Below are 20,457 nucleotides of genomic sequence, written 5' to 3'. Positions count from 1 at the left end.
CGCGAAAATTCACAGAAAGAAAACAAGAGACTACGAAGAGGAAGTCTAAATCATCGCTATAAATTATAAAGCACCGGCGCGAGAAGGGCTACAAGAAGGGAGGAAATTTTTCATGAAGTCTTACAGCTAAATTACAAAACCAAAAAAAAAAAAACCAAAAAAAAAAGAAAAAAGAAAGAAAAAAAAAACTGTGAGAAAAAGGTAAATGGATTAAAAATATAAAATGCAGTAAATGCTACATAAGCATAGCACCCACTTAAGAACAATGAACCCTTTAAAATCTTCTGAGTTCAAATCTTGTAGATTGATTGGTTTTCTAAGCAGACAGCTACTGCTACTCTACTCATTTCCTATTGATCAACTCCCTGCCCTAATTATCATAATCTTTTCTCTATAAGTATGTTAAACACCTTCTTAATCAACAACTCATCACAACAACATCATGCTTGTACAAGCATCCATCTACAGTCGATCGCGATTTTTTTCCGTTCATATACATTTAGTACATAAACTTCGCTTTTCGCCTCTCTGGGTTCAATGGTTGATTGATAAATACTTCAGATATCAGGTAAAGGTAAGGGTTTTGAACCTTGCCTCTTATTTAAGTGTGTTTAAGTTGCGACTTTTCTCTTCAACCTCCACCTCGTTGACTGTCCCGAGTAGACCGTCTGGAGTAGCAGCGGGATCAAGGTCCCAGCACCCTTCAGGCAAACCATTAACTTCTTTGAGCAACCAAGATGGGACTGGGTGAGAGAACCTGACCATTTCCCTCCTTGTGATCCACCGAACTGCGTCCTTGTCGGTTTTCCTTGTATACACTGTTTTGTAGCCCTCGACCTTCACAAGTGGGGTAACTGACACCCCGTAATCTTCAGAGTAGTCGTTGAGGATCTCGACCATTTCATATTGATGCCTGACGTCATAAGGAGTTGACCTATTCCAATCAGGTGACCAGTTTCGGTATACTGCCCATATGTCCCCACTTCTAGGGAAGATTCTGACACATCCTCCTCGGCCCGCCTTCTCCTGGGTCAAGGGATGAGAGAACATGTTGACCTCTTCAACGATGTCAGAATTTGTAGCGCGGAAGTGTCCACATGATTTAGTGAACCCGCAGTCTAACCAATTCACAACACCAAACTCGGTGTCAGTTTTAGAACCCAAGTAGCTGATGTGGATTTTGAAGGGATTTACCGAAAGTATCTGTCGGATCAGACAATAAAGGCGGGGCATGCCATCCTCTTCATCATACAATGCCCATATCTGCTTTGGCTGGAAACACTCCTCTGTCCTATCCTTGTCGAAATCATGAAAGTCAGAGTCTGGAACCGTAAGGGTGACAGGCCCAAGTTTGTTGGGCTCCAAATAGGGATTGGGCTTTTTCCGCGCATCTCCAGATTGAGGTCTTTGGGCGATCTCCGCTTTAGTCAGCTTGATCTCTTCCAATTTCTTCTTTATTGCTATTCTTGCTTTTTCGATCAGCAAGGCTCTATTATCCAAAAGTGGGGGGAGGGGCCGCCTTACTGATGATTCATTAGTAACGGAGAACTTGGGCACACTACATCCATTATTATTGGGAATTACAGCTTCTCTAACGACTCCAGGCTCGACCTTCCTTTTCTTATATGGTCTTGTAACCTTCACGCCGTTAGGTTGACCTTGACCAACTGATCCATTCCCATTAAGGTTGACTTCTGTTTTTGGCTTTCTACCAGGTTTACTAGGACACCCGTTGGGCTTATAGACGGTACCATTTGAAGTCCCTGGGCTCGTGCTCCACTGAAATGACATATTTGAAACATACTCGGAACTATGTCCAGAATGATGTGTCGGAATCCCATTTCCCGAGACAATTACCGTGCTAAATCCATGACTAGAATGACCATTTTCAGGGGTAAACGACCATTGGGTTGGAGAAACAGGGTACGCACCATTAATCGGAGCTATACCCAATTCCACGGCCATGAATGTACCTCGACAATTCTTACAAGAGAGTCTCTTGTTAACATACTTCCTTAGATACTCATATTGAACCTGACAAGAAGTGCAGACAGTCCAAAAGGTAGGAGGAACACAGGACGACTTGACACAATACTCGGGATATGAACCCCCAGCTACCACTGCAGAAGACAGCTGAACATTCCTTTTCAGGTAATAAGAAGCTCTCTTGGCCTTATCTGACAAATGAGTCCAAGCCTCGGAAACAAGCCTAAAAGCACCATCAGCTCCTATGGTTCTATTCTTATCGGGATGTAGTAAAACCGCCAGTCTTTTATACTGTTTCTTGATCATTGACCTGTCAGCAGTTGGTTTCAACCCGAGAACCGAGTAAAAGTCAATCTCTCCATTGACTTTACACTCGGATGCAACATATATGTCAAATGTGGCAACCATCTGTGAAATTCCCTCCAATTCAGGAAACAAATTTTGAGCTTTTAAAGCAAAATTTTTGGCACCCAAAAAGTCCTTCTCAGCAAATCGCTTCTCGGCATGCTGTTTCGCTACAAATGCCTCTTCTTTCTTTGATTCCATGATAAGACTCAAAACCTCAGATCAGATGTAAGACTTCAATGAGAATAAGGACCACAGACAGCCTTTTATAAACTGACAACGAGTGGTGCTACCAGCCCATATCTACATTATCTGCACTTTAAATCAAACCCAAATGAAAAAAAAAAAATAAAAAATAAAAAAAAAGATCCCGAAAAACAATCACCAGTCATTAAATTAACACAAATCCTCATATGAGAAGACCGTCTTTAGAAGGGTAATAGTTAAATAAGTCGGTCTTGCGTTATATTAACACACAAGACCGTCTTTCAGGAAACTAATCGGTCATCCACCAAAACGCCTTCACACTTAATGAAACAGAAAAATCGAATAACAAAGGCCACATAATCCGATTCGCAATAACAGTTACAACTCTTTAAAATGCAACTAGAGAAATATGGCAGATACTTCACGTTTAAAGAAAGCAATAACAGTTACAGCTCTAACATTATTTAAGGTGCATCTCAACATTGTACACCAAACCCTCAATATCAGATCTAGAGCAGAATATCAAGCAAAATTAACAGTCCAATTACGCGAAACACGAAAACTGATCAAACTAATACAAGTATCATAACAACATCACATATAATCAAATAATAAATGAATAAATGAATTCAATCACTATAATCATGAAGAGCACAGGCTTAATTCTAACAACAACAAATTAACCAACAAAAATTAACCAAGTTGTCAACTATCTGCAAGATCGCAGTACATAATAACAAAATCAATGCAACAGAAACCCAGAATTTTATTAATCTTAACAGCTAACAAATAGCAGAAATATCTACTTAAAGTGGTAAAAATAGGTAAAACAATATTCCTAAATAAAGATTAAATTAACTTACTAACAGTCCAACTGCAGAAAAAAGATGAACACAGCATAGATCCTCTTCAAGACTTCACCAGATCAAAGTTTTCAGCTTTTATTCCAAATCTATGACCAAAAAAAATTTTAAAAAAATGCTGAAAAAACCCAGTTAATTTATCCTTTTTAATTCTTAATTAATTTATAAAATAATTATTTGAAGTAGGAAAAATCAAAACAAAGTATAAAATGCAAATGGGTATTTAGCAAAAAAAAAAAAATTGAAAATTTTGGTGAAGGGAAATTAAAAAGATTCTAAATAAGAAAGGGGGAAAATAAACTTACCAAAATGAAATAAAAATGATAAGTTTGTGTAATGTATAATGTGGTTAAAAAGTAAGCGCCGTTTATGGTATTAGTATTTAATAAATGAGTATTCTAAAATGCACACTAGTGTGTGATGCGCATTATACCTATAATTTTTATATTTTATTTAATAATTTAATAATTATATTAATATTAATAATATTATAAAGTTTTAGAATTAATTGACTTTTTTTGGAGTGAATTTGGTAATGGGTAGTTTTGTCCATCAAATTTATTGTGATGTCATTATATTTTCAAAATGATTACTTTGGGTAAGCATATTTTAATATTCCAATTTTGATTAATTTTTACTTTATTTGAAAGTTTGGTGGCCAATAAATGATACTCATTTAATATTGCTATTAAAATTTCACTAGTACAATTATTACATTTACAAGTGTTATCTTTTGTTTAAGAAACAAAATATACAATAATAATCGTTTATTAAAGCAAATACATAATATATAAGCAAATACTAAAATTTCACTTACAGTTATAAGATTTTTTTTTTCCCGCATAAATAAATAAGTATATATCGATCACCTTGTTTCCGTTTACTAAAACAAATACATTAGGTCATTATATATCTTTTCATGCAATCACAAATTCAAAATCCTCATTTGTGTTTTTAGACAAATGGGATTGCATGCATAGCTATGGCCTATGGGGTATCAAGGAAAGTTCCAACACTTAGTTGCATGTTCGTTGGTCACTAACGTAGTACAATTAGCGTAATGGTTATATATGCATGCCAAGTAGATAGATCATAGATGTATGTTCTTTAGTCTTAAGTAGATAATATAAATTGATTGTGTGGATTACATAGATCGATTGAGTACGATGTTACGTCTTAGTATACATGCTAAAGCTAAGATGGCTCTTGTGATGGTATCGAAGTATAGAAGAGTGTGTTTTTGAGTATTGCCGTGGTGGTGTGGTAGAGTTGGAAGTTAGTTGCTTGAACAAAACAAAGTCTAGTTGTAGTGAAGAGGTCATAGAAGTGTTTAGTTTAAGTGAGAAAAATCTCAATGGAGTAGAGTAGTGGTAATCTCTACACAGAGGATGTATGATGGTAATGCGAGATGTTTAAAAGAAAAATATAAAGGTGAGATGATTAGAAAGGATGAGAATACTGGAGGATTTTAGTTATATTGGGAGGGGGGTCGGTTCTCTCTAGCAATTTAACTTTAGTTATATTTCACGTGATAAATTAGAAAATTAAAGGGAAGAGTGATCGGAGTTTGAGTTAGAAAAGACGTAGGAAAGAAGATGAGATTTAAGTTCATATCTTGAGGTTACATATGGCCTTAGAGATCGAGGTTGCACATGTGTTCGGATGAGTGGAACAGGAGACCAGTTGAGGCATAAAGACGTTGTTTGAAAGGGTCGCTCGAAGGGAAGGCATTGTTAATGTCGAGTTTTGACTAACAAGGAAACCGATATGGTCTATTAACTGTTTTAAGACAAATTGGAAGGTTTTATAATAGCCACTATGAGGGTGGTATTGAAAATTTTTCTCGACGAGACAAACTTAACTTACTTATATAGAATTATTGAGGTTGAATTGGTGTCTCAAATTACACACTTGCCGCCGCTACCACCCCCTACGGCCTACCCCTTACCCTTACCCACGACCACCAGCCCTCGCTTACACCAGTCCCACGACAACACATCCCACGGCCTCACCCTTACGTGACCCCCCGCTCTGCCATCTGCCCTTCCGGCGACTAGTTGTCTCCACCCCAACCACAACTTCTTCAATAAAACCCTAAATACAAAACTAAACCTAATTAAATTTTATTTAGGTAATTTTGAAGCAAAAAAGTGATGCATTGCTAATGAAATTAGAACAATAATTTGTTCAATATATGAATTAAGTGTATCATTGATGAATTTGGTAGGATTTTATTAAATTTTTAAAGGAAGAGAAGAAGAGATAAACTATTTCAGTCCGTCTTGCTTAAGACCGCCACTATCCGTCTTAAGTTTAAGACGGATAGTGGCCTCTCACACAAATGCAAGTGGGAGACAACTCGACAAGTGGGTATATCCATTTCCCATCCACTTCCCTCCCACTTGCATTTGTGTAAGAGGGTACTATCCGTCTTATGAAACAAGAATTTGTGAAACTATTTTTTTTTTTACTTTAGGTAAATGACATACTATGGAAAAACAATGGAAAAAATTACATAAATGAGTAAAACTCATTCATGAAAAAGCAACTACGAAAAAGGATGTAGTGGGACCATGACAATGTGGTTGAGTAATTTAACTTAACATTGGAGAAGGTTGTCATGTATTTCACAAATTCTCATTATAGAGGGATACTATCCGTCTATATGTATAGACGGATACCATTTTCCCTCACAAAATATCCATTTTGCCATAAAGTGGGAAGTATATGGGGGTGCCCCACCTTGTCCCCCTACCCATTTTATTAGAGGTCTTTACCCGTCTGTTCGCTCCACCCGTATATACCAAGACCTATTGCATGTATTTAGCTTAGCACTGGAGTTGCTCTAATTAATTACATACCATACATACCATATATATATTGACGGTAATTATAATCAAAATATTTCCATAAATTATTCTTTAGCTTTACATTAAACAAAGCGAAAAACCTACCCTTTTCAAAATGGAATAAAAATTATTATTGTCTAATTCTCTGATATTTTTATCTAAAAAACCGCGCTTTCGCGAGGGATCAACACTAGTTTTTTTTTTTTTTTTTTTTTTTTGAAAGAAAAGAACATTTCTGTAATAGAACGTCTTACGACACTTACAAAACATATGTATCAAAAACCAATCTAATGGAAATCCAAAAAAAAAATTATGTTATAAAATACTCCATAGACAGGGATTCCAAAACATGATCTGACAATTCGGGTCGTTCTTGTATCTCTATCTTTATGACACTGATTTTGATTAATTATAATACATGACATATGTAGTTTTGACATAACAAGATCAATATTAAAGGTGATCAAATGCGGGTTTGAGTGAATTGAGTCAGACATTGGCCAGACTCATGTTAAAATTTTGGCTCACAGTCAAGCGGGTTAGTGGGTTATTCGTGCCTTTGTAATTTTCTCAAAATGTCTTATCCGTACCCGCTAATTTTGTGGGTGGGATATGCCGGGTTAAATAAACGGGACGACCCATAAACAACTCTAACTCATATCTAAAACTAGCTTTTTTTTTTTCTCAAAAAAAACTAGCTTTGTTTTTCAAGCCAATGGATACGGATACGGATACGGATCCGGATCCCAATCCAACGAGTCTATAAAATTAGGGTCTACATCCGACCATCAGGGGGTTGGGTCGGGAATCGGGAATCGGGATCCGTTGCCTTCCATGTACACAAGTACACACAACAGAGGCAAATTAAAGCGCGCCTGCTTGAAATTTGATCTCTAAAATCCAAGGATTTCTCAACAAATTCCGACCCGACCCGACTCGACTTCAAATGGGTCGGTCTCGTGCAATTCCCAATTCCAACGATGATGATCCTTCTCTTAGGTCCATTCCTTTTCTCCATTTCTTTTACCTTTTCAATTTATGCAAACATTAATCCATGTTTTTTCTTTGCATTTGATTGCTTGAGTTTGTTTATTTTTATTTTTAATTTCTTGGATTCTGACTCCTGCTGTTGCGTGTTTTACTTCTTTTTCGCCTCGCAATCAAAGTCGTAACAATTTGGAGTGTTTGTGTTTGAATAGGGTTTAAGGGTTTGAACTTTTTTTTGTAAGGAGGCAATGTGTTTGACTAGTGTGTGTGTGTGTGTTTGAAACTCAAGGAAAACGGAATTGTAAGGATTTGATTCTAGTTGGAGTGTGTGTGAACGGAATCGTAACGAGTTGGAGTGTTTGTGTTTGATTAGGGTTTAAGGGTTTGAACTTAGGTTTTTTGTAAGGAGGCAATGTGTTTGACTAGTGTGTGTGTGTGTGTGTGTGAATGAAACTCGAGGAGAACGGAATTGTAAGTATTTGGATTCTAGTGTTTATGGCCTGTCGCGATGGCATTTACTGCGACAGGCTAAGTTAGGAGTTAGTCACTGGAATGGAAAGTGTTATAGAGTGTTGTTTTGAAGTGAAGCTTCACGTAGAGTGGAATCGTTGGCTAATTTAATTCTAGTGTCTATGGTGTGTCAACTGCCAACTTGGCATTTTGCCACGAAATGGAAAGTTAGTGTTTTGATTTAGAAGTGAAACTCGTGGATAACAGAATCGTTAGATACTTTAATTGCAAGTTATATGGCCTGTCAAGATGGCATTTTGCCGCGAAATGGGAAGTTAGTAGTTAGTACCTGAAATGGAAGGCGTTATAGAATTTTGATTTTGAAGTGAAACTCGTGGATAATGGAATCGTTAGATTATTTGATTCCAGTGTTAATGGCCTGTCAAAATGGCATTTTGCCTCGAAATGGTGTGTTACAAGTTAGTGCCTGAAAGAGAAGGTGTTATAGAGTTTTGCTTCTGAAGTGAAACCAACGGATAACGGATTTGAGTCTAGTGTTTATGGCCTGACTAGGTGGCATTTTGCTGCGACAAGTATCTTATGATTTAGTACCTGAAGTTGAAGGCGTTATAGATCTTTGATTTTAAAGTCAAACTCGCGGGAAGGAATCGTGTATTTAATTCTAATGTTTATAGCCTATCAAGATGGCATTTTGCGGTGAAGTGGTAAGTTTTGGGTTTCAATATTACTCGGGGAAATAGTAAATGACAATATGGATGCATGGAGAAGTAAAGAACGCTTACTGCTTGAGCAGTTTAGCAACTAATGGGTAACTATTATTGATAGTGTGTCACCTTTTTGCACTTTAATATGACTATGCAACAAGTCTAAGTCTCTTGTGTTTGATTAACATGAGAGAGGTGAACTTAGACTGGAACTCACAGTGAAAGTACTGTTACATTTCTGTGGGCTTAAGGGGAGCTAATACTGGTGTCCGTTCATTTGTGTTTGTGTTCGATGAACTCAATGGAAAAGGAATTGGAGTATTTGTTTGGACTAAGTTATAGTTATTATGTAGTTATTCAGGTCTTATCAAGTTGCAGTCTTCCTAAAATGGTAGTTAGGAGCTGATATAGATGATGTTATGGTGATTTTCATGGTTAATTGGTGGATGAGGAAACAAATCACGATGTTGATACTGTGGAAAGAAAATAATATGAGAACTAATTTAGTCATGAAGCTCAAGTTAAGGTACTTTGTTTTCGCAAAAATTTCTGAATTGCCTAGAAAGGCTAGGGTTGATAGGGTTTCGTGGATACCTTAAAATGTTATGTTTCCCAGAGGCAATCATAGTTGAGGAGTAGTGGCACTGAGCCACTGAGTCTCTTCATTCTTTCAGTTGTTATCTTCTGTAGTATGGTGATTCAAGTCTAACTTTTTATAGCGTTGATTCATTGAGTTGGCAGTAACAAATTGTAGGAGGAACTAAATGATATAGGTCCTGTTTCCTATGCCTGTATTTCATGCATTGCGTAATTTGCTTTGTAGATGCAATCATAAAACAACTAATCAACTGCTGGTATAAAACTTATATCCTCAGTAGGCTTCGTCAATTTTTTGCTGTCGTGTCAAGATATATTTGACGCATACAAATTGTCATTAAGTCGGATACATATTTTTAAGCCTCATATACGAGGTATTTAAAAGGAATAATATATGTAGTTATAAGTTATGTACAGATTGTTTATCAACTTTTGAAAGCGCAGATTGTTTATTGACATTTGAAAGTTTCTATTACTTCTTATGGACTACTAATTATTCATTTTTTGTAACAAAATCTCTCAACTCTAAATATTGACTTCTGCACAAAAGAAATAATCTTATCGTGGATATGCGCACACATAATTAGGACTTTTAACTTCCTTTCCAAGGATTATAATTAAGATGTTACAATTTCTATTATAATTATCTATAGTACATCTGTTTAGCTTCGTTTTTGAACCTTTAAAATGTTCACTGTTAGCAGTCAGTTAATGCACTTAAACTACATCAAGAAGTCTGTCTTCCTTTGCTTCTCCTTTCCTGGAGCCTACAGATTATTCTGTTTGGTATATGCTATACTCACTTCAAGAGTGTTGCCATTGCTACACTGTCAATTGATGTGACGCAAGGAGGAAGGGTGTTAAAAAAATGCATCAACTATGGCCTTTTGCAGTATCCTACTATTAACCAATTGTGATTTTTTTTTTTGTTTTTTTTTTTTTTGTTTGTGTCTCAGTCATATTTTACGATTTTTAGTTACATGCTTAAATCTGTCCCGCTATATCTTTGACAAAAAAATATTTTTATTTGTCGTCTTTCCTTGCTCCTTGTCTTCTTCAGGGATTTTCTAATTAAAAAGAAATGTATATCTTTTAGATTTCAGCGGGCATTATTTCACAAATTTTGACATTCTTTATGCAGTCTTTATCTGTTGTCACTTGTCAGCTTCATTCAATCACCAATGTATCAATGATGCATTAGTTTCCATTTCGGCCTTCACTGACCCTGATATTCTTTTGTTATACTAGTCTAAATCTCACAACTTTGTCAAATGACCTTCCTTGTTTGCTTAAGGTTATTTGTGTCCTTTTATCCAAACTGAATTGCCCCAATAGCAGAGCTAGATTGTCAAAAGTTGTCATATTGATGAGGCTTACATTTAAGAAAGTATCTAAAACTGATTTTTCTCTTTGTCATTCTTTCATACTTCATATCATTCTAGTGTTGAACTTGCCAACTTGGCGTACTATTTAAATATTTGAAGAAATCAATTATTGACCTGTTTTTTGCACGTTTACTCCGTCAATTTTGTCGGAGCTAGTGAATAGTTAGTTCCACACTAATATCCTATAACAAATGAAAACCAGCATTGTTTCTTCCTCGAACCAATATTACTTGAATAAATCAATTATTGACCTGCTTTTTGCATTATTTCCATCCCTATCTTAGTTGTAAAAAATCGCACGAGGAGCTAGCCAAAACACCTTGAAATGCCTTGTTTATAAGGTGCAGGACTGCAGGTTGTGAGTTGCACACTTGCACTTATATAATCAAATTCCATATTTTTCTTCACAGTCTTGTATAGTACTCTTCCCTTTGCCTCATTATACCAGTCTTGTACTCATTTACATGTTAGTCTGTTGATTTCGTGAACGGGTATTGTTGCTCAAAATTACAAAATACAATTTTGTTTGCAAAAATAGTGTGCATTGTGTGCAGGACGTGCATGCCTTCATCTCACATCTATGCCACGAGCTCTTGTCGCATTGGTGCACCTTTCGTGTATGAAAACTAAAATTAGGATCTGACGATGGAGGGAGAGTGCTAAACGAATAGTTTTTTTGTGCGGCCAACTATACATCAGTTGGTTCGATGAAGCATTAGTTATCAAGACAAGTAGATGGATACGAGTGGTAGTACCATCACTACCTGATTTTCTGAAAAACGCGAGAGTCCGTGGGGTTAGGAACTAGAAAGCGAGGGGTGACAGGTCAGAATGGTGTAAGAAAGGATCTCGAAAAAATCTCCCCAAGTTCGATTCAAACAATAGAAGAATTGAGTTGTGTGAATTTTATTTCTGATGTGTTGTGGTATTACTGATCGGTGTGATAGTTCTAAGTTTAAAGCTTGCACACCTTAGTTGATTCTATGCAGCAGATTAATTACCAGTTTACCACCAAGAATAGTATATGGACAAGGCAGGCAGAGGCACTAAAAAATTAAGGTTCTGTAAAGCGTTATGGCTAATTGGCTATACAGGAGTTAAATACAAAAAGTCAAAAATATACTCCCTCCGCCCCGGTCAATTGTTGTCCTTTGGTTTTGGCACAAAGACCAAGGAAAGAGGAGGGGACCAATTATTAAATGACAAGTGGACCAAATTGTGTGTGAAGGATCAAATTGCTCATCAAATAAATAGAAAGGACAACAATTGATTGAGACACCCAAAATGGAATAGGACAACAAATGACCGGGGACAGAGGGAGTATTATTTAAAATTGAAGATTTGGCAGGTTTTGGGCTATCAAAGGCCAAGAATGCCAAGTTTGTAAATTGAATAGTTCTGTACTTCTGTCTATGACCTTGAACAATCTTCTAGAGTCTAGACATTGGCATCTACAGCTTATGAAGCTGTATCGTCATAGAAGCTTACAATGACAGTGGAAGACCATTATGTGCCCTAAAACACTGGAAGGGTAATAGAACAAGCTGAAATGGAAAAGGTTTTGTGTGCAAGTGCATTTGGCAGTGTAATGTATGTTATGATGGGGATGGCTGGCTGAAGATTATTTAGATACGTTTGGGGAACCATAGATTTGGTATCAAGGAGACAGCTTGCTTCTTGAAAGGCTATGCTGAATTGCTGATGATGTTTGGTCTCCTATCAGCAAATGAAGTTTTGTTTTGTTGTAGGTTTGTAGCTAAGTTTCTGCTATTATCAGACACTCCAAATTATTAATGGTCCTCTTCCCAAGTAACCCATAACTTTTTCAAGTCCATAATCTCAAAAGGACAGACGTTAGAAAAGGGCCACTGCTCACTGAAAAGTACCTAGGTTGAGCATTTAAGGTAGACAATTACTCTAATCAAGGTGGCTCACGGCATGCCTGCGGGCTGGAGCATACACATTTTTTCAGTTAGAAAAACACAGGATTGATTACCGACAGATCTGCTACATACACATGACAAATACTCCTTGTAGCTAGGCAACTTTATAGTAATCGATCTATAGGCTCCAACTAAAATAGTGCTGAGTTATTCTTGTTTTGAAGTATCTTTTAGAATACGTGTTCCATGTAGAATTATTTAGTTCTAGGTCTATGCGAGTGGAGTATTTCTTTTTTTTTTTTTTTTTTTTTTTTTTTTTAATCTATGGTTTCAGTCTGAATGATAATAGTGTAGCTAGTACTCCTTTCCTCCTTGGCAACATTGATAGAATTTTGATAAATGATTCAGAGCATCATGCTCTTTGTGCTCTTGCTGTATGCTTTTTCTTACTTTAGTAGATGTAATTTTTCCTCCAACATTGTTAGTTTTTCCTTCTGTTTTTCCCCATAGCAATCTGTAATTGCTGAAAATTATGCTCCTTTGAGGAAACTATGAAACAGAGACACCAATGCAGGTATACTAGGGCTTTCATTTCTGGAATTTTGCAGTATTTCTTTGTAGGTTTGTTTATATTCAAGTTGTCGTTTTTAGTTTCATCCATTTTAACCCCTATTGTAAATTTAATCCTTATGAATTTGGCTTATTGTCCCTTCATAGTCTTATTTCTTTGTATTCATCAATTTCCAGTAGATCAAAGAGGAAAAAGGCACCTTCAGGTGCAGATAATGTAGAGTCAGTAACAGCAGGTAGTGGAATGCCCCGCTACGGTAATTGAATATTCAATTATTCATTAACATTGTTTATCTATACTGAGAAGAATGTAACTCTACTTTCTGTCCTCATCCATTGTGTCAGGTCAAGATGATTCAAATGACGGGAATAGGGCCCTTTATCACTGTAATTATTGCAACAAAGATATTACTGAAATGATCCGCATCAAGTGTGCAACATGTACAGATTTCGATTTGTGCATTGAGTGCCTTTCTGTGGGCGCGGAGGTTCATCCTCACAAAAGTGACCATCCATACAGGGTTATGGTAAATTATGCTATTTTATTGCACTTTTGAACTCTGTTATTGTCTGTATTATCCGTTCAGTGATTCAGCATAAAACGGTGAATTAGTACAATATTTTTTTTTCTAATATTATGCAGTTCTTATTACATTACAGGATAACTTATCATTCCCCCTTATTTGTCCTGATTGGAATGCAGATGAAGAGATATTGCTCCTAGAGGTACATCGCTGATTACTTTGTTCGGAATAACTACCTGAGTTGATTCCTATTACCACCCAATAGAATCGTCTCTTGGTTAATACTCACTTGTGCAGGGAATTGATATGTATGGACTTAGCAACTGGGCTGAAGTAGGAGAGCATGTTGGAACAAAAAGTAAATCAGAATGTATTGAGCACTATAATTCTGTTTACATGAACTCTCCTTGCTTTCCTCTTCCGGTATGATAACACGACTAAACCTCAGTACTCTTCCTATCTAAGATCTCTAGCCTCAACCTGCAATATATTCATGTGATTGCAGGACCTGTCTCACGTTGTTGGAAAAAAGAGAGAGGAACTTCAAGCTATGGGGAGGGAACATAATGAACTCCAAAAATGTAAATTTGAAATTTTAATTTATAAATTTCAGATGTTCATGATCTGAGGACTAGTTTAGTATATCCCATTGATTCTCCAATGAGTGTCAACTTTAGACCTGATATTTTTATTTGTCTTTTCATAGTAGCAATAATTTTAAATAACAATTTTCACAACCTTTAATAATCTAGATCAGACTTGACATTGAAGAATGGGAATAGGAGGATCCCATGGACATGAGTATATCCCTTTTAAATTATTATAACTTAGAATGGTAGCTGGGTATTTTAATTGAGATAATTTCTTATTGTTATTGATTATAGTCAATAAAGGGCAGCCCGGTGCACGATGGCGTCCCCGCTAGGCGAGGGTCCGGGGAAGGGTCCCACCACAAGGGTGTAATTGGGGCAAGCCTTCCCTTGCCATTTTGGCAAGAGGCCGCTCCAAAATTGATTATAGTCAATAGTTAGACTATTTTCTTATAGAATAAAAAAGTTGACTTTGTAAAATACCCTTTAAAATCTTCTTTTTTACTTTATAATTTCTTGATTTGATGAACTTATACTCCATAATCCATATGTCTTGAAGATGTCGTTTAGCTGTTCTGACTGACATTTTCAGTCACTATTGCTAAGTTCTAAACTAGTTTTCTTTTGTTCTTGACTGCTGCTGACCCAGCTCTTGAAGAAGTTTCATTCAAAGAAGCGCCCCCGTCTGAGAAAGTCAAGTATGGCCGATTTCTTCTGTGTTGTGTGTTCCATATGTGTATGCACTTGTTTTCTATCACTCTGCTTACTCTGTAATCTTTGCCTAGTATTGAAGAACAGCGAAAAGAAGCTTTTGGTGGCCAGTCATTTCAGCCTGGTATGTATTACTCGTTTTTAATTTTTACTTTCCCGCAACAAGAGTACAAGACTGGGCTTAACAATTCATAAGCTTTGTATACAGTAGAGGCCTTTTCTATTTCCATTGGAGCCCAAATAATCATTATTATTTGGTTCTGCATCATGAATTTCATGATAGAATTAAGCAATGCAAAATGACTCACTAATTGGTTGCGCTTCCATTTATCGTATAATTAGTAGGTTATTAGATGCAATTTTAGACGCAATTGATATTTTGGGTCATCCGAAAGCAATTTATATTGTACAGAGGGGCCAGACAATATACATCAGACCCCCCTTAACCTGCCATTTGTGTGAGCTTTCAAGGTACTGGGGTAATGTTATTGTATATAACAGAGACATGCTCTACCGTGGCTTCTAGTATACTATTATTTTAGAGGCATCTAAGAAGCCTTCTTGTTCCCTTGTGGTCAAGGACGGTAATGATGACATCATACTCAAAGGTGTGATATTGGAAATAAATCTATTTTTGCCGGTACAGCAATATCGCCGATAAGATATTTTGGATATGGTTGTGCAGATACACCTTCAGATAGGAAACTAGGAGAAAAGAAACCTAAAATTGACGATGGTCCTTCAGTCACTGATTTGAGTGGGTACAACCCTAAGAGAAAAGAATTTGAAGTTGAATATGACAATGATGCTGAACAGCTAGTAGCTGATATGGAATTTAAAGACATCGACACAGAAGCCGAGCGCCAGTTGAAGCTTAATGTTGTAAAAATCTATAATCGAAGGTTTCTTTATGCAACTGCTTCACATGATTTGTTCTAGTTCTCTCCTTTTTTAACATTATTTTTTAATTTGGGGTTTCAAATGAAAATGGTTTTCTTCAAAATTTGAAACCTTTGTCATAAGGTTTATAGCTGTAATCGACATCCCTCGGTAAACTAGAATGGATGATTATGTGTTGAGAATCATATATCTCTTGCAATTTGTATCTCTAAGATGCTAGGATTTCAGTAGAACCTGTGTACATAAATAGCAAGGCTGTTAACTTGGATTTCTAAAATATGAAAATCCCGTTGGTTGAATTGATAGGGGTGAATAAACGAGCTTTTCTCAAATTTTGGGACGAAGGCTTTGTTGTATAAAGATTGCTATAAATTTCGCATGCTTATGTATAAAACTGCGGTATGATATTTAGTTTTCAGTTGCACTGACAGCTTGCCCATTTATTTCAACTATCAGGCTTGATGAGAGGAAGCGGCGCAAGGATTTTATCATCGAGAGGAATATATTGTACCCAGATCCTTTTGAGAAAAACCTATCACCTGAAGAGAGGCAGATTTGTCAGCAGTATAGGGTGTTCATGCGGTTTCATTCAAAAGAAGAACACGAGGAACTGCTGAAAACTGTTATCGAGGAACATCGGATTCTCAAAAGAATACAAGATTTGAAGGTTTAACTCTATTCCACCTGCACTCACAAGAAGATTATAGATCTTAATTAGGATTAGGAGCAATGACTCGACCTCCATAACTTAATGTGAGGCATAAATTAAACCCTTCGTGAACAACCTAACGCAGGTTTGACAGAAGACCAACCCCTGCCAATTTGAACTTTTGGCTTTTACATTGACCCGGTTGGAACGGACCTGATTTGACCACCTTAAAGTAAAGAAACTTCAGTAAGTGCGACTGAAGATGACCCAGATTGAGCTGACCCATAGGCCATAACGATTGTCGCAAACATAACCTGACACAAAGTGATCTGCACTCAAAATAACATGATATATGCACACAATGGAAACAAACTGTGAGCCAAAATGAGCCAACCAATCCCAAAACTGATACTCGTATGATCGTATCTTATTTACCCAACTCTATAACAAGGAGTAAGATGTCTGGCAGATCTATTTCTAGGTTTAGCTCTAATCGAAGTCCTTAGAAATATTCCTAGTAAATCCCTGAAAGTCGAAACCATTGGTGATATCACTGATTTGTGTTCTCTGTGAAACTGGAGTAATTTCATTGCAGGAAGCTAAAACTGCTGGTTGTCGCACATCTTCCGAGGCAGAGATATATATTCGGCAGAAGAGGAAACGAGAGGCAGAAGAAAATGCGCGAAAAATGAAGGATACTATTGAGGGTGGTTCAGGGGGTAAAGGATTGCTAAGGACAAGTCATCCTCGAGAATTTGGTATCAAGGACTCATCTTCAACAGCTCCAGAATACCCCACTGCTAGATCTCTTGATGACTGGGATGTCTCCGGGTTTCAGGGAGCTGATCTTCTCACAGAGACGGTAAGCTGTATTTTTTTTTTTGTTTAATTTCAGAGCACTTTGGTTTTCCCCTTCCAAAATATTACTGGAGTTGTACGACTAAAATTTTACGCTATTTTAGTATGAGATCAACCCATTTACTCACGAACCACAGAAAACCATGATTTTTCCTCATAAGGAAAGTGGGAAGAAATCGAAGAAAATGTCAAAATGAAGTAATAACCACCCCCATTATTGAATCGGTTTCATGATAATCTTATTACAAGAACGTTCGATATGAGGTTTTACTTTCCATTTTCTACGTAGTCAGATTTTCTATTATTTGTTTCTTGATAGGATAAATTAACTCCCCCTTACATAAACCACTTTTCTAAAATTACCTTAAAGAAAAAAGTTAAAAATTGCTACCTTCTAAAGCACATCATTTTTGAACTTGCTACCAAAGTGCCTTTCCAGAAAGTTTGTGAACTGACCAAAATGCCCCTCATTATATACTTCACTCTAACCCTTCTTTTCAGTACTCTTTACCCTTCTACTCTCACTCTGCTGTCCGTCATTTCTCCTCCCTAATTATTATTCTAATTTAATCAAAATATGCAACTAATCTCATCAGCATCTGGAAATTAAAACATTAAATCGCCTATAAGTATACTAATGAGCCCATGAATGTGAGACATTGACAACTATCATGAGCTATATTACCTTCTAACTAATTCATCTTTTACATTATCATTGCAAAGAGGCATAGAATGACACATATGGCCGTTGAAAAGCCTTTCAAGAATGAACTTTCACTCTCACAACTACTCTAAGCTTACAAGTTACAACCTTTGCTCTATCAATCTTCGCTTTATGCGTCTCTACTTGCAGTTTCTTCCTCTCTTCCTTAGCAATCTAACTTCACCCTCTTAACATTTTAGCAATTTTGTCCAAGTTGGTTGATGAGATCTGTTTGCCAAACACTTGGGGTTCGATCAACCCAACGAAATTATTTGCATCTATGGAAATTATTGTTAGGGCTGGAGAATTTGCAAGTCTCAAACCTTCGACCCCGATTGTTGAGTACAATAAGGATCTACAAAATAATATCTTGGGTTGAGAATTGTGCGATGAGCTATGCAGTAAGCTTTGTGATATTTTCCTGTATAAAATACGACAAATTTTACTAAATTGTAAAAACTGATGAAATAAGAGTCCTAATTTAACTACAAACACCCAACTGCGATTTCATTCATATTGACCATAAACTAAGGAACGAAACAACGAAATAAAGAATGGGGAAGAGAAATCACCTTCAACTGTCTTTGTCGATGATAGCTGCTATAGGTTGGGGGAAAGAGAAATAACAAAATGATGAGGGAAGCAGAGGAGGAAGAAGAAGATGAATAGCAGGGGAAAGAGCTAAGAGAATGGAAATATTAGAGAGGGGTATTTTGGTCATAAATTTTAAGTTTGAGAGGGAAATTCAAATTGTGCCGGAATATTACATTTTTAGTCACCCAAAAGGCACTTGGGCAGCGAGTTCTAAATTGATGTGCTTTAAATGTTAGCAATTTTTTAACTTTTATAAGGTCGTAATTCTAGAAAAGTGGTTTATATAAGAGTGTATTTGTTAATATAGTTGTTCATGGGTCATCCCGCCCATTAGGCCCGCCTGTCCACCATTAGGCCCGCCTGTCCAGTCCACTTATTAAGTGGGCTTGGACAAGTATTTTTTACCCGAAAAATTAAGAGGGCAGGACAAGCCCAGCCCGCCAGGTTAAATGGGCGGGTATGGACAACAAGAAAATCCCGTGAGCCGGCCCATTAGGCCCGTTTACTATTTAAATCCTTTACTTTTACTCTTAAAAAAAGACATTTTCAAAGAAAATTTTATCAATTTTATATGGATGTCGAACACTAAAATAATAGGTAAACTATAAAGGTTAAAATATAACGAAAGTATTTATATATTGGGTACCCTTATATATTTTAATTAATAAAACATCTACATTGAAGTTTTGTGTTACGGCCAAGGATAATTGTCCCATAATCAAGGCCTGGCCCGCCCACTAAAGTCTTAAAGGACAACTTTTTCCTTCACCGCCCGGCTCATGTCCAACCCAAGCCCGCATTTGAACCGCTATTGTATCCTTCTAAATAATAATTAACTAAATAAAAATTGCCTCACGTAACTAGTAAAACTTGTTGTGTTTGTGATAGTGTGAAGTACGACCATTTAATGCAATTCCCGATGTAATTTTCACCATGGGGTATGTCAGTATGTGGAAACATCCTCTTTGTACCGTTAACATAGGGACAACCTTGTGGACATTTTGATCCCTGTACTCCGCCATTTGCGGCCATGTGGGATTCCTTTAGATACAGGGTAACACTATAACAATTTTTGTTCCTGAAACAGGAAAAAGGGGTTTGTAGGGAGATCAGGATACTGCCGTCACATTATCTGAGTATGCTGCAAACCATGTCGACCGAAGTGATGAAGGGGAACATCAGCACGAAATCGGATGCACATAGATTCTTAAATGTTGAGCCAAGCAAAGTGGATAGAGTGTATGATATGCTTGTGCAAAAGGGAATTGCTCCACCATGAGCGAGCTCTACTGTATGTTCCTGCCATTTTGATAGATTTTGTAGTTTTACACTTACTTTTACCGTAGAACCACAGGAATGAATCACATTGAGGACAGTTAGCATCACTTCTTCTATGACACTGCTACAGGTTAACATCTCTCACTGCAAGTATAATTCAGAAAGAGGGAGGGTTTTCTTGTCTTTTTTTCGTGTGTGAGGAGACTGTCAACACAATGCAAAAGTAAGCGATGTTAATCTGTAAGACCAACCTAGGTTGCTCACATAACTTCAATTTTAACCATTAATTTAAGATATTTTTTGTAAGAAAATACGAGTAATATTTAGTATTATAATTGACTTTTAACAGAGAATAGTGATTTCAACAAAATTGGTGTAAAAAGGGAGATGAGGTTGTTAAATGTTAATGATTAATTTTAACACAAAATCTCATTATAGACGGTCACTATCCGTCTATAATGAAAGACGGGTCAAATACAATACCATTTTCCTAATAAAACAAAAGACAAGTGGGATGGTGGGGCCAAAAATGTCACCACTTTCATTGTATTTGACCCGTCTATAGCTATAGACGGATATACCCGTCTATAGCAAGAATTATTATAATTTTAAATACAGTTTTTCTAATTATTTATTGTTAAATTTTCCATTTAAATATTCTTAATATGTCTCTTTAGGGCACATTTTAGAAAAACCGTTTTAAATATTAGGTTTTCAAATTTGTTCGCTAGCAAACTTTACTCATATGCTCATGCTAACTTGACTTAACTTTAAAATTGTATCCATCTGCTAATGTCTCAATT

At 36.5% G+C, this 20,457-nt stretch overlaps 2 protein-coding genes across 9 annotated transcripts; one reads left to right on the top strand and one right to left on the bottom strand.

The window, feature by feature from the left end:
• Positions 1-37: 37 nt before the first annotated feature.
• Positions 38-3,768, bottom strand: LOC141596353 (uncharacterized). Of its 4 annotated transcripts, none has more exons than XM_074416492.1 (3): positions 3,707-3,768; positions 3,402-3,490; positions 38-2,648 (listed from the first exon to the last, which is right to left on the bottom strand). In XM_074416492.1, exon 3 carries the CDS (start codon positions 2,530-2,532, stop codon positions 598-600), a length of 1,935 nt encoding a protein of 644 aa, XP_074272593.1. In that variant the 5' UTR covers positions 2,533-2,648; positions 3,402-3,490; positions 3,707-3,768; the 3' UTR covers positions 38-597. The 4 variants fall into 4 exon arrangements, with proteins under 4 accessions (XP_074272593.1, XP_074272599.1, XP_074272607.1 ...); XM_074416498.1 differs by having other exon boundaries at positions 38-2,643; XM_074416506.1 differs by lacking the exon at positions 3,707-3,768 and having other exon boundaries at positions 3,406-3,704.
• Positions 3,769-7,029: 3,261 nt separating this feature from the next.
• LOC141596324 (transcriptional adapter ADA2b-like) lies at positions 7,030-19,761 on the top strand. Of its 5 annotated transcripts, none has more exons than XM_074416466.1 (12): positions 7,030-7,249; positions 13,028-13,083; positions 13,193-13,374; positions 13,508-13,573; positions 13,669-13,794; positions 13,877-13,952; positions 14,611-14,659; positions 14,747-14,796; positions 15,358-15,574; positions 16,029-16,239; positions 16,817-17,083; positions 19,464-19,761. In XM_074416466.1, the coding sequence occupies exons 1-12, from the start codon at positions 7,197-7,199 to the stop codon at positions 19,653-19,655; spliced, it is 1,545 nt and encodes a 514-aa protein (XP_074272567.1). In that variant the 5' UTR covers positions 7,030-7,196; the 3' UTR covers positions 19,656-19,761. The 5 variants fall into 5 exon arrangements, with proteins under 5 accessions (XP_074272567.1, XP_074272552.1, XP_074272560.1 ...); XM_074416451.1 differs by having other exon boundaries at positions 13,028-13,104; XM_074416459.1 differs by having other exon boundaries at positions 13,025-13,083.
• Positions 19,762-20,457: the final 696 nt, after the last annotated feature.

Source organism: Silene latifolia, chromosome 1 (assembly GCF_048544455.1).
Source record: "Silene latifolia isolate original U9 population chromosome 1, ASM4854445v1, whole genome shotgun sequence".
In the NCBI taxonomy this organism is placed as follows: domain Eukaryota; kingdom Viridiplantae; phylum Streptophyta; class Magnoliopsida; order Caryophyllales; family Caryophyllaceae; genus Silene; species Silene latifolia.
Note: the sequence above shows the minus strand (reverse complement) of the source record. Positions and strands in the feature narration are given on the sequence as shown.